The sequence below is a fragment of the Mus musculus genome, chromosome 18 (genome assembly GCF_000001635.26).
Source record: "Mus musculus strain C57BL/6J chromosome 18, GRCm38.p6 C57BL/6J".
Classification (NCBI taxonomy): Eukaryota; Metazoa; Chordata; class Mammalia; order Rodentia; family Muridae; genus Mus; species Mus musculus.
In genome coordinates this window covers 71312557-71327898 of record NC_000084.6, presented here as the reverse complement: position 1 = coordinate 71327898, position 15342 = coordinate 71312557, and the positions used below count along the sequence as shown (strand labels likewise).

The window sequence follows — 15342 nt, the reverse complement described above, 5'->3', positions numbered from 1 at the left end:
GTGCATGAATCTCCAGCTGCTGAAGCTGGGGAAAGGCTTCTGGCAGGCAGTGAGGACCCTGGGGATTCATCTCAGCATCTCCTAGAAATGTGCTGAGGCTCTGGGGGAGAAAAGGAAAGACAGCCAGGACAAGTCTGCCAATTTTGGGGTTTCATCTGATTCCTCGAGGGACTCCTTTTGTTTCTTTGCTCTGCTTGCAACCTGTACTGAATGAGGATAGGACACGCCATGGGATAGAAGCACTCACATCTGCTCTCTCACTTCACTGCATAGGAAACGGGCCACACACAGTGTGAGCAAGAGGAAGGGCAGTCAGAAGGACCTCCGGCCTCCCGATCTTTGGATACATCATGAAGAAATGGAAATGAAAAATATCGAGAAGCCTACGGGAACCGACCCTGCAGGAAGAGACTCCCCCATCCAGAGCTGCCAAGATCTCACACCAGTCAGCCATAGCCAGTCAGAAACCCAGATGGGAAGCAAAAGTGCCTCTCATTCAGGTAATGATATTTGCTTTGGGGTGAGAAAAGCCCACTGGGGGATTCTGTACTCTTTCTTTGATGGAGGTAGCTCCTGACACTTTGCATACCATTTTGTGTCATCTATCAATTAAAACGAGCTGATGAAAATTTGGTGACACATCTGTGCCCTCTATCATCCTGTTGCCTTCCTTCTCTAATTTGAACAATCTGGAAGGTTTCTTTTTTTTTTTAATAGTTTAGCAGCAAGGCAGCTGGGAAATAATGATGTGAGGAGCCTAATTGAAATGATCGCATTTTCTGATCTTGTACAAAAGGGCTATTTAGGCAATACAGTTTGAGGCTAGCCATACAGTTTTACACTCCTGAATCTCGGTGGACCATTACAAGATGATTCTCAATCTCCTGTCAATTCATTATTTGGAAAAAATAGCATTAGTAGCAACCGAGGAATGAAAACATCATTATTTTGACATTCATTACCATGGAGATCAACTGTCATCTCTAGTCGCATTATTTTGTGATTCCCTCACTGGACACAGTCATTTGAAAGCTGTTGGTATACAGAAGCAAAGGAAGGGAGTATCAATTGTTTGATAGACTGCAGAATAATAATTGAAGTCCAGGGATCACTAAGAATTCAGTAAAGTGGTTCTGAATACACTCTTTTCTGCAGGTCATCAAGTGTTTGTTTTCTAGAAGTGCAGTAGCATGTAAGCTGGTGACCAGGACATGCTGAATATACTTGTGAAATGAGTGTCCACTCTTCTTAGACCAAATTAAATACCTTAGTCAAGTTAATATGAAACTAGTTTTCTCAACTTTTTTTATTTCAAGAATTCTGAAACAAGGATTTTGGTCACTGATTTTTCAAGCATGGGCTGGATAGTCCTCTCCTAGTCTTTGAATGGCATCTCTAGAAGATTTAAGGGCAGCCTAGTTATATTGAAAACAATAACCTAGGACCATTAAATTCTTTCAAATTTCTAGTACCTTCAAGAAGATTGAAATGATCAAACAAGACAGAAGGCTCATGGTCTGTTTCAGAATCGCCTTTATGCATTTCCCTATCTGTTAGCCATGTTTCCATTAGTATAGAGAAAATACCAGAATAATTGAACTATAAAGAAGAAAGGTGCTTCTGACTTACAGTGTCAGAGCTTTTGGTCTAGGGGAGCCTGGCCTTTTTGCTGTGGGTTCATAATAGCACCATCAATCACTGTGAGAGTATAAGGCAGAGGATTTTGGTTCACCTAATGCCAGACAGGAAAATAAGAAAAAAACAACTCCTGAAGACAGAATGACTTCCCAAGACACCCTCTAAAGTTATTTTCTCAACCACCCAACTTCTTCCCAAATGTTCTCACATTCCAGTAGCCCCAATAGCTGGCCGCCAAGTCTCTAATATATGGATTCAGAAATAAGAGTCAAAAACCAACTCACAAAGCCCAGCCTTTCCTTTCTTTAGAGGCACATGAGAGAAAGGAGTGTCATAAAAATGAGAAGAGTCAAAAGGACTCCTGGAATTCTTCACTTTCTTTCTCTGTGGGGGCCCTATCCAGATGCTACATCTCTCCAGATGTGCAAGTATATATCCAAACACTTGTGGAATTCCTCCATTGCCCAAGTCTAGGCTATTAGAAATCAGCTCATGGCTCTCCCTGCAAAATCACAGGTTCTTTGCTGCCTAAAAGTACTTCGGCAGTTCCAGGAAGAGGAATCAAGCCGCAGTAACATTTCTATGACCACTTGACCCACAAGAAGTTCCTACATCCTTGACAAAACCAGCCATAAGAGATCTTATTCTTCTGTGGGCTTTGACTCCTTCTGTTACCTATCCCTCTGTTTAGACAGATATGAGAGGTCGGCATGGCCACTGCTAGAAAAGGCTTCCTTCCATCTGCAGAAAGGAAAGCAATATTTTTGAAGGAACTTCTGTTCCTTTCAGAGAATTCATCTTGCAGCTTAATTCTGGACTGGACACCAGGGGCCGCAGAATGCCTTTGCCTCCAGTGGAGTCCATTGCTTTCTAGGATGCCATTAATCCCCTTTTTCTTTCTATACTGAGATGGTGCTTCTAGTAGTTAAACTAGCTTTATGTCTCTCAATAAAGTGCTAAGGGAAGCTTGATCTTAGTGGTGGCTGTTTGCTTTGAAATGAGAGGTCACTTGTATCTGTTTACCCTCGACATGAGGACAGCATTGCTAGAAGAGAAAGGACTCTTGGCTGCCTTCTTTGCTTGTCCTTTTTAATGCTTTGTTGGGACTAGATCACAGGTATACTAAGCTTGGCCCAATGTCCCAATGTAGCCAAGGGTCCTATATCCTCTACTTCCTGAGTGCTTGGGAGGAAAGTATGTTCCACCATGCCCTAGGTTTATCATAAAGTTGCTGAGCAGGCAATCACTCCATAAGGAAAGATGAAAGCGCCATGCTCATCATTTTCATACATATATGACGCTTACAGAATCTCTGCAATGCACTTTGAGATAAGTGTTATTCTCCTCACAAAATAAATGAAGCAAATTAAGCAAGCTTTAGTTTTTATAGGTAGCAGAGTAGGTTATATAGTACAGTAGGTGATGGAGTCATATAGTTGCATATTCAGTACGGTAGTTTACGTAGTCAGTAGTATAGGTTATATTGCCAGCACTTTAGGTTATAGAGTCAGTAGTATAGTATAGGTTGCAGTCAGTACTGTAGGTTTTATGGTAGTACTATAATTTTCATGATCAGTACTATAGTTTACATTGTAGGTTTCATGGCATGGTAGGTGAGTACAGTTTGTTAATATAGTTAATACATAGTTAATACAGTAGTACATAGCACCATGGTTTCATTGCCTGTACTATAGGTTACAGCGTCTGTACTGTAGTTTTCATGGTCATTCCTGTAGTTTACATAGTCAGTACTTTAAGTCACATAGTACTATAGATTATATACTCACTGCTGTTGCTCAGTAGTTCCCAACCTACTGAATACTGTGACCCTTTATTTAATACAGTTCCCCATGTTGTGGTGACTCCCAACCATAAAATTTACTCCATTGCTATTTCATAACAGTAATTTTGCTACAGTTATAAGTTGTAATGTTGTAAATATCTGATACACAGAATATCTGATATGACTCCCCAAAGGAGTCATGACCAACACGTTGAGAATCACTGCTGCCATTCATATGGCCATTACTATATGTTACATATACATTGCGGGTCATTCATATGGCCTGTACTGTAGACTACATATTCAGTACTGTGGCATGCACAGTACTGACCCTCAACTACATGCTTTAATGACCAAATTTCAATAATATTATTTAGTAATTTTATAGAAGGTGTTAACTTCTTCCCCATGCATGAAATTAATTCTGAATAAACTTAAAAAAAAATCACTCTCAGTGTTTGGATTTCCGCAACAGAAAGGGAAGTGAATTGAGCATTAGCTGAACTACGTGTTTCGTCAAATACAATTTCCCGTTTGCTTTTAATAATTTCTTCCACCCTTTCTATCCATTGTACTTAGGTGGTTTAGACCAACCCTCCTTTTCCACAGCCACACAAGTAGAATGTCCTACCGATGTCACTTATAGAAAGTAACATGCTAGATGCCATCACGCAGTGACGACTCTCTTCTGCATAGAATGGGTTTCAAACTTCTCTTCACATAAAAAAAAAATCACAAAAGGGGAAGAAATATAAGCACCTGGATGTGTGTTATCTCCATATTTCGATGTAGAAATTACTCCTAGAAATGAAACAAAGTATAACTGCAGCAGAGAAATCCCAGGGATTGGTCCCTAATTTTCATATCTTATGCATAGAAATCTACATTTTAATGTTGTCGCGTTTGTTTATTTGACTTAAGAAAGGGCACTAAGCATACCAAAAGACATCTTTTATAATGTAACTTTTATTATTGTTTGTTTTTAATTATCTACATGTTCACCAAATTTTTTGCGGGAGTGGGTGGGTTGGTGAGCAGGGGGAGGATGAGGGGATAGGGGGGTTTTGGAGGGGAAACCAAAAATGGGGATAACATTTGAAATGTAAATAAAGAAAATATGGAATAAAAAAAATCAAAAAGACAAGACAAAACAAAACAAAAAACCCTAATTTCTCTAGCAAATAAAATATTGTCTTCAAAAAAAAATGTTCCAACGCTATAAGGATAAATGGTGAATAATGTCAAAGCCTTCAGATGTTGCTACATGCTCTGACCTGGATAAAGGGCCTGCTCAAAAGCCCTGTTGCATGCGCTACCCTCAGTAGGTGGCGCTTTTGGGAATTGTTGGGAGGCGTGGCCTAGAGGTCAGATGCCTTTGTTCATTAGAGAAATGCTTTCCAGGGCTAAGTGGAGACCCCACCCCCCATTTCAGAAATGATGTGCTGCCTCTCCAGAATCTAAAAGCAACAGGGAATTTAATTACAAACTCAAACTTCCAAAGCTTAAAACTGTTACCTTTTCTGTTTGTAAGTTGATTGTCTGAGGGTATTTGTTACAGTGGCAGAAAGCTACACAGGACAAAACAGCAAAAATATCTATGTGTCAAGAATTGTAGAGGAAATACTTCGGTAGAGTTCTCAATAGGTAAATACAATTCTAAATGGCTTATCCCTAGAATTAAAATGTCGCTGCAGAATCAGAAATATAAAATCACAGGCAATTAACAGTAGTAAAGGGTTCATCTGAAAACTATAGAAAGAGTTCCTTAGGTGAATCTAGAATTACATTTTCCTTCATTATTTATTTATTCGTTGTTTATTTGTTTGTTTGTTTTCGAGAACTAATACCTATAGTAGTAGATACTATTCTGGTTTTCATTCCCAGTTACTAAACATTATTTTGAAAAGTAAACATCAGGAAACAATTGCATTTATTTTATATATTTCCTATTGATATTGTGCTTCCATTTCTGAAGTACCTTGTATTATTTATATTGATTTACAGAAAATGAGCTGCCATTCCACCAGGCTGAAAGTGCTAAAGAGGAAATTCCTTTCATTTTTGTATTGTCAGAAAATAACCTGACTTTACCATTATTCTTGAAGCACATTTACTGATGACGCTCTGCAGATAACTTCTGTATCAGCAGCTTGTCTGAGACTTGAAAGTTTTGTCACTTATGTCTTATAGCATCTGAGAACTTAAGCTATGGAAATCCCACTGCCATTCACAGTGGTACACCACTGTACTTGGCCTAAGTTGCTATATTCTCACTGCCTTCAAAACTACTTGCCATAGTCAGGGTTTCTATTTCTGCACAAACATTATGACCAAGAAGCAAGTTGGGGAGGAAAGGGTTTATTCGGCTTACACTTCCATACTGCTGTTCATCACCAAGGAAGTCAGGACTGGAACTCAAGCAGGTCAGGGAGCAGGAGCTGATGCAGAGGCCATGGAGGGATGTTCTTTACTGGCTTGCTTCCCCTAGCTTGCTCAGCCTGCTCTCTTATAGAACCAAGATTACCAGCCCAGAGATGATCCCACCCACAAGGGGCCTTTCCCCCTTGATCACTAATTGAGAAGATGCCTTACAGTTAGATCTCATGGAGGCATTTCCTCAACTGAAGCTCCTTTCTCTGTGAGAACTCAAGCTGTGTCAAGTTGACACAAAACCAGCCAGTACACTACTGTTACTGTCTCTAGTTTTAAGGAGTACATCAGCAATGTATCCGGCATAGATTTTGCTGATTTGATTATGAATTTTCATAAATTTCTATATTATAGAGGTTCTTTGTCTGTTAATAAATTCAGAGAATTTTTACCTTTAAATATGTGTCAGTGTGACACTGATTTTTCATCTATCCTTTTTTGAATTTTTAGATATCACATTTCTAAAGAAGATAGGTACTTTCTTTTCCAATATTTCCTACAATTGTTTTAGGTGTGATCCTATCCTCCAAGACAAATGCTTGGCACTTTTGTTGAAAACTATGTGGCTGTAATTGTGTGGGTTTATTTCTGGGCCATGTATTCTATTCTACATGTTTGTTATTCTGCCAACACCAACATACCAGATAGTTTTACTTACTATGGCTCCGAGGTATACTTTGGGGTAATATGTGATAATACCACTCGCTTTGTTCTTTCTACTATTTTTATGTTGCTATTACATCATGCTCCTTAAACCTAAGAGATTTCCTGGGGCATAGTGTCCTTTAAGTGTAAAATCAAATCACTTATATAGAGACTTTTTTTAAACTTAGAGAAAGCTGTATTTATTTGGAAATTATTATTAATGATTTTATCATTGTTAATTTATTTACTTTTTAGGTCAGGACACTGAGGACGCAGGCAGCTCCATGTCCACTTTGGAACGGTCCCTGGCAGCACGCCGGGCCACCAGGGCCAAGCTCATGATTCCCATGGAGGCCCAGTCCAGTAATCCTGGTCAGTATAACTTGGTATCAAAGGTAGAAAAAAAATTAAAAGGCTTTCAATTTGCACTGTTTTTTATAAATAGCAAATCATCAGAAATAATTTCCTTTTATGGTATGATTACAGGGAAATAAGGACAGCTGAAGATTTTTACAAGTCATGTCATTTATAATGATCAGTAATGGTCTTTAGTATGTAATAATATCTTTAGATACTCAGTGTTAGCAAACAGATGGCTACAATTCAAGAAGTTATTTGTAATAATATGAATTTCTGATTTAAAAAATTCAAAATGGCCATTGAAGACATTGATCTGATTCTATCAACATCAACATCATCACAGCTAAATTTTTCCTACTCTAGTAGGTCAAGTTTTCATGCTTGCACAACTGAGCTCAATTAAATCGAGTGGTATCAGACATTCTCTTGCTGGCCCTCCTTGGTGGAGGTTTCTGCCTACCTCCTACATTCACTGAAAAAATTAGCATCTGGGGATCACTTCCTTTCCAATTACCTCCATAATCAATCTTGGTAATTACACTGTTCACGTAGATAATCCATCTGAATCCCTGAACTGTTAGTTCTTTATGGTACCTACAATGATCTTGGCTCCTTCCCATGTCAATTCATCAATTCCAAGTCACACTAAACCAATGCTTGGTGTCTGTTTCTATCACCCTTTCTATTTTCATATTAGTTATTTTTTGTTTTTGTTTTTTGTTTTGTTTTGTTTTGTTTTTTTGCTAACTTATTTTATTGCCCCAGCCAACATTTCCTCTATGCATATGGGATTGCCAATTTGTAAACTCTCTCATAATCCCTCTGCACCCCATCTCCCATAGTCCTCATGGTTCCTTTGTTTTGTTTCATTTTCTACCTCATCTGCTTTGCTTCTCCATCCCACCAGTATTCACTTGAAAAGAAACAAAAATTCAACCATCATTAAGTTAGTAACTCTACCAATTAGTATTCCAGTCCCTATGAATGGAATGTGTCTGGAGAATAATACCAAGCTGCCTCCTGGGTACTTTTGACCACAAGGCTAGGGTTACCATTCATTTTACTCAATAAAATGAATGACACACTTTTTCAGAGTTCAATACCTTCTTCACTAATAATATTTCCTTGAAATTAGGAGTACAGTTCAGAGCATTTGCCTAGCAGGCAATAGAGCTTGGGCTTCAAACACCAACAGCAAACTCTGAGAGAGGAAGTAATAGTTATCACCACCATTGTCTTTGGTCTTACATCACTAAAAGAAAAAGTGTTTAGACACTCTTGTTGTTGCAACAAATCCAGCTGGTGTGTGTATGTTACCATATGATGATCATCTTGCTAACCCCATTGCTTTTGTATGAACTTAACTCTTTCCCATGCTCCGACATCACATTTCCTCCTTACTCTTCTTTGCAGTAGGCATGCAAACACTTACAATCTGTCCTAACTCCTGTTTTAAATCAATCATTTAGGGTCATTTTTTACACCAAATAAAACTCCAGTACTCAATTGCATAGAACATATAAAAAGCATTCTCTTTTTCTACTTTCTGATGCTAGCTTTGATTTTGCTTTCATATTTGCTCCATCTTGAGACCAAGGTAGCTGTATAGTTTCTTTTATTATAATCAAACATCAGGACAAGAAGCAAATTTCAGAAGGAAGAGTATATTTGAGCATATCCTTCTAAGGGGAGAGTCCATAGTAGCCAGCAAGTTACAGCAGCAGTTGGGGAGAATAGGAAGTGGAGAGATGACATCTCCATTGACCCACAAAAAGCAGAGAGAGAGAGAACTGGAAGCAGAAAGAATGTATGAACCCTCAAACTGCTCCCTAGTGACGTGCTTCGCCCAGTAAAGCCAAACTCCTTAAGCTTCTCGAACAGTACCATCAACTGGTGACCAAGTGTTCAAATACCTAAGCCTTTGAAGAATAGTTCTCACTTAAACTATATCTCTGTCCATTGTTGTCAGTCTATCTGTGCCATCTTAATAAGTAATCAACTTTCAGCTAAGTGTGGATTGAGTTCCTTGGTATGGTGGGAGGAAGAGAGAGAGAGAGAGAGAGACAGAGACAGAGAGAAAGAGAGAGAGAGAGAGAGAGAGAGAGAGAGAGAGAGAGAGAGAGAGAGAGGTGGAACACACATGCATACACACAAACACACACACACACACACACACACACACACGTACCCACACAGAGAGGGAGAGAGAGACAGAGACATAGAGAGAAGCTTTCCCCCTTGATTTGCAACATGTTGACTACTTTCTCTTCTCCTTCCCATTGGCTGTTCCTGTTCACCATCCTTCTTCTCCTTCTTGACTTCCAAGACTCAGAGTGAGCTAGGGCTCCTTCTTAGGGCAGCTGCCTTTATCCATGACAGTAACCACTGAGATAACATCCATGGCCATTAGACAATGTAAATGCTGATGATCCTAAGTTGTATCTCCATCGTTATCCCTTCCCAGAATCCACATGAACTTTCTTATCTACTGTCCACTCAGCTTCTGCAGATATCAAATTGGTACCTTAGCTGTGATTGAATCTGTGACAGCAGCTTCCCATAATTCCCTTTGTCATCCGTGGAACTGGTTGTGGAGCAGTTTTCTTTTCTGAATTCATGAAATGCCATCACGGCCCATCCTCTGCTCTCACCAGAAACACTAATTTAATTTTTCTATTTTGTTTGATATTTTTAAAATTGTGTTTACTCATACGTGTATCAATCTCTATGTATGTTATTTACAGAGGCCAGAAAGGAGTATTAAATGCCTCAAATCTGGAATTATAGGTGTTTGTAGGATACCAGGATTGTTATTTGGGAGTTGTGTCCCAAACTCTGGTCCTCATAATTTTGAAGCAAATGTTCTTTACCACCAAGATGTTGCTCTATTCCCCTTTGTTAATTTATCCTGATATTCTCACATTTCAAATTAAAAAATTTGCTATATGCACTTCCTACTTCCATTGTATTTGTCTGACTCCACCTTTTTTTTTCTGTAAGCTGCTTCTCTCACTTATTTATAGTCTATTACAACATGCTTAAAATCCCCCCCCTTCCCTGCTAGTTGTTTATCTTCTGGGTAGTTACCTGTGCAACAGTGTTCCAATATCCATATTAAATCACCATACACCTGAATACATATAGAACAACACTTTAGTAATGTTCCACAAAGCTTCATATGGTCAGGCCTCTGTATTTATCTCTGACTTCACCTCTGTACATTTATCTCTGTAATCCACTACAATATGAACCCCTCCTTTATACACATTAGGCAGCAACATATACCATCTCAGGTACATGTGTGCGTGCGTGTGTGTGTGTGTGTGTGTGTGTGTGTGTGTGTGTGTGTGCACGTAGTATAACAGGACTGTTATGTGGGTGCTTTGTCCCAAACTCAAGTCCTCATGATTTTGAAGCATATATATATATATATATATATATATATATATATATATATATATATATATATACATGAAACCAAAGATGTACATTGTCTTTAAAATGAATATAAGAATGATTAGCTCTAGTTACCATTATGCCTGATGCACTGATAAGAGAACTAAGGAGCAGAGAGATTAAGTCACCAGTGTATCCAGCTAAGTAATTAGTCAGAGTTAGGACTGAATTAGGAATTCCCTGTTCTGGGTGTTACTGTTCTCCCAGCTGCAATACTTCATCAATCCAGTATCTTCACTCTTATATAATTTCTACTACATAGGGTAATAGTCTGTGTAGCTGCCATTTTCTAGAGATCTAATTGTTAATAAGAAACTTCTATTTGAAGGCATTACTTCTAAAAACATAACTGTATTTTAGAAAGTTTAGAGACAATTAGATCCATATATATGTGCCTCATTCAACAGGTTATCATGTATCATTGACTGTTTTCTTCATAGTAAACCAGAAAACAAACAAAATAACCAAACACAGCACTTCAAACTCACGAATGTATTATTTCAAAGATGGGTCCTAACTGTTAGACCTTCAGCTCTTGCCAAGGAAGACTGTTTAGCAGTTCATATCCATGTGTCCCTTCCCTCTATTCTTTAAAAATAACTCAGTAAAGAGCTACACCCAACAAAGTTTTATGTGCTTTCAAACACCAGAGCAGACATGGATGATGTGATAAATGCCTTGAAAGTTACTTAAGTAGAAATGATGGCTCACTTTTTCCCATTTGAATAGCAGTGTTTATAACACTTTGTGGCATTTATTACATGGGCTGCTGCCTCATATGCTTAGGTATTCAAGTCAAAATTCTCTCTTCTGCAATACCTTGTGAGTTATTTGTGATACGTATGCAACGTAGCTAATTCATCTTCATAGTCACACATTGTATAGCTTAGTACCTTGTAAAAAATCAGTACTCAGTAAATATGTTGTCGAATAAATGAATGAATATATACATAAATTAAAAGGATGCTCCACTTGTGTGTGTAAGATGTGTGTTTGAGGGCTGATTTTTATCAAGAATAGGGAGAGCATCTGACACATTTTCCAGTATAGTAAAGCCAGTTAGTATTGTTTCAGACTATGAGAAAATGGGTTTGTAAAGGAAGAAACATCAAATGAAATTAGTAAATATTGAGAACATTTGATTGCCATTCACATGGTAAACGCTTGCTAATTTTGATTTCATTTGTTCTTACAGTATTATCATGGCCTCACGCAGGGAAAAGAGCCTTGGCCTGCTTGAGGGCCTGTCTCTGGTACATGATTCTTTCTATAAATGGTGACTCTTGAGAGTATAGGGCTTCTTCCCAGATAAAGGTGGCTTTCATGCTTGGCACTGTCCACCTCTTTTTAAAGTGTATCCACCTCTTTGTAAAACCTTCCTTTGTTTTAAATTGTTTTGAAAGTATCATATCAGGTTTACAAATATGGTGCCAGTCCTCTGCTCACTTTGTCCAGTGGTATCTGCTTCATATTCTCACCTAGAGTTTTGAGTGTCTTTCTGACTAATGTGACTAATATTTTGTAGTATTTTATTTTGTGTTAATTGGACCTCACAATGACGCAAAACTGACTTTGCTATTATTTTAATTTTCTAATATTTCATGTACCCATTTTCAATCTACTAAGTGGTTTAAAGTTTACTATAATATCCTGGCCCAATTAGTCCATTCTTGGATACATTCTATCTTTGTAGATAAGTATAAATAAGGTAATTTTGGATAAATTCAAAGTATACTTATCAAAGACCATATTCAGCTGTAGCCAATCTTTGTTTCCATGAACAAGTACAGTATAAAATACTCATATCACACAATAACATGCAGCCATAAAATAAATAAATGAAGTGATAAGACTATATGGAACATCTCAAAGACATAATGTTTTTGAAGACATAAACAGAATAGTAATAGATTTGTATGGTTTATTTTTATAAAATTTAAAGGCCAAATAAAGTGATCTTTGGTCTTAGACCTCCCCAAGGCAGTCAGTATTGAAGAAAGTTTATGAGTGACTATAAAGAATGAAGATGCACACACTATGGCTGATGCTCTCTCTCTTGCTCTTGATGGCAATTACTAGATATTTCACTTTAGAGAGTCGTGAACCACTATGATTAGTGTAGCCCAGCTTTTCCATACATAGTTTATACTGCAGTAAGAAAACATGACACAACAGGGTATTTATTTTTAAAAATATTTTCACATTGAATCATTACTTGTTCCTTGAAAATTATGCCTTGGTAAAATTATACCCAATAAAAGGTAATTACTTCAATATGTGACCATAGTCAGTTCCAGAATAAATTCATAAGCATTTGATAAATAAAATATCCTAAATACATCTATTGTGTTTGGCAAATATATTAGGTAACCTTATAATGCTAAAATTTATAAGTTGTACCTTAGTAGATTTATGAATTCATGCAGTACAGAATATAAAATTTTCTGATAGCCCCTCTGCATTTACTTGGTTTTGTTGAGGTCTAAACTCTGTTATCAAGTTATATATAAACCAAAACTATAGCATTATTTTAATTTCTAGATATAGATCCATATGGTTGTTGTTCTGCTTAGGATATCTTATTTTTCTGAGGTTACTTGTCTTTTTTATTCACATTTCTTACCATGTTAAGTAGTTATAGATTGTTTTTATAAAACCCCACTACAAAAAGTAACATATAGAAAAAAGAGTTGGTTTGCTGATATATATATATATATATATATATATATATATAGAGAGAGAGAGAGAGAGAGAGAGAGAGAGAGAGGGAGAGAGAGAGAGAGCATAATAGTAGCAAAGTATGTCTGCTGAAACAGGCACCTGAGGAAACTTGAAGTATGACAAGACTATGAACTTTCACCCCGATGACATACTTCCTCCAACATAGCTCCACCACCTAAAGGGTCTCCCATAGCCTCCCCCAAAGAGCCCTGAAATTGAAAACCAAATATCTAATCTTAAGAGGAGAATTTATCATTCAAACTACCATACCACTGTGGCCAAAAGAATTGCTTGTTAGAAAAATATAAATTAATCAGATGTTGTGTTTAAGATATTTAAAAGTAAAAGAGAGTTGCATTTTATTTAGTGGGTGAGCAATCTCTACTGGTTCATCAAGATTACACCTATGGGTTGAAAATACTTTGCTTTTCATTGTTCCATATGAGCCTCCAAACAGTTGTCAGCAAAGTCCCCTGATGACAGTGTGAAACTTGGTCAACAGTCCAAAAGGTTTGGCTCACCAGTGGTTTTGCCCATTAGGTGTATGCTAAAGGCAACAATTATTACAGTAGCTAAAGTAGTATTTTAATGCCATTGGTTTTTACTGCAATAAAAGCAGTTACAGAGCCAAATCAAGTCATGTGCTTGGTTTTCCTGTAGACAGGCTGTTACTATAGAATGAGAAGACAGGGGGTAGATCAGTGAAGACCTTCCTGAATAATACTAGTGAGAGTGAGGGCTTGTGAGACTATGGTAAGGAAGAAGTGAAGTTTGCGATACTGCTTAATGAAGGTCTTGGGTGAGTTGGAATTATCCTCTAGAGGTATCCCAAATGGTGCTAAGTTGGAGATGGCCTTCTGCACTTTAATGCTAGTAGTCTTTGATGCATACTGTGATCAAGAAGTGACAAAAAGGTACTTAGCTTCTGTTGTTTGGCAGGAGTCTCTTTACAGCTCTAAAACTGTATGCACAATTGTATGTAACTGTATGTGTGGCCATCTCCAGCTCACTTTCCTCTCTAAACTTTGGTGTAGAGGAAGAGTGTAGCACATGAGCTGCAACATCACATAAGTAATACAACTCTAATTGTATTAATATAAGGTAGTTTAGTGGATAAAATCCTCTTTTTTCATTTTTTTCTACTTCTAATATAAGTATCTGATAAGAGAACACAATACAAAGCAACCTTTAATATAAAAAGGATAGCTCAGAAACATAGTGTAGGATATGGTAAAAAGTATCAAGAAAGTAAGGGACTACAGTTTACTTTTATGATAGCTTAAGGGCTACTTATTGAATCTTAGCTTTCTGGAACCTTCACCAAGAGACTCCCATGTCAGTTGTCTGAAGAATTCACTAAGAGTGAACTGAAGAAACTTGAAAAATGAAATATAGCTTCAAGGAAAAATAAGATTTTTCCAAAGTGGAGTTCTATTGGTCTAGCTACAGTATCACTAAAGATCTCGATCTACAGTTAGACATAGAGAAGGAGTCATCTAGAGCAAGATAAATAACCCAGGTTCTGGGACATTTAAATGAAATGATGAATTCTTTTCTTTTCTGTATAATTGTTATAGTTGTTATATTTATCCATATTAATCCCCATCTATGTATATTTATAAATTCACAACTATTAGACATTTGTGGGTTATATAGCTGCATTGCAACAAAAAAGACCTCAGATGAAATTCCTAATAGAAGAACATAAAGGTTGAGGAGATGATAGGGGGCATCGATTACATTCAGATACTGCATACCCTATGATGCACGTGCCGTGGCAGGCAGTAACCAGAGACTACAGAGCATACCTCATCTTGTGTAAGGTGTCTCACGTGCACTAAGAGTGTGCCAGCCACAACTAGCAAGACAAATGGTCTTCCCTTAGCTCGCAAATGAAACCTCCACAACTTGAATCCAAAAAACATTCTGTCATCCTCGTTCTGGTATTTCTCACCCACAAGGAAAACAACTTTTCCTTCTGCTCTCAAAGTCACACGCCGTCATAAGCCCTTCAGGTTCAAACAGCAGCGTCGACAGTCCTCGTGACCGTGACAATTGAACTTGACTGTTGACACTGATAAACTCTCCATTTTACAAATGAGGAACCCAGCATATCTTAAATGTTTCACTTGTTTGCATATTATCATATCCAATAAATTACCACAAATTTATCTCCATAAAATAATATCCACTTATTTTATCTATTGTTTCTGAGTGCCAGGAAGCAAGAACATTTAAAGTAAATGCTTCTGGCTCAGAATCATAAGCTATCTTACAAAATTTCTCACAGACATTTGGGCTGAGTCCCA

The 15342-nt window shown here is 37.6% G+C and overlaps 1 protein-coding gene across 2 annotated transcripts in view; it reads left to right on the top strand.

Annotated features, from left to right (window-relative positions):
• Dcc (deleted in colorectal carcinoma) overlaps positions 1-15342 on the top strand; it is a 1097616-nt gene that overhangs the window by 1023330 nt on the left and 58944 nt on the right. For both annotated transcript variants that reach the window (XM_006525588.4, NM_007831.3), the window contains exons 24-25: positions 274-500; positions 6752-6868. In XM_006525588.4, coding sequence (XP_006525651.1) covers positions 274-500; positions 6752-6868 — 344 coding nt within the window. The remainder of the gene's footprint in view (positions 1-273; positions 501-6751; positions 6869-15342) is intronic.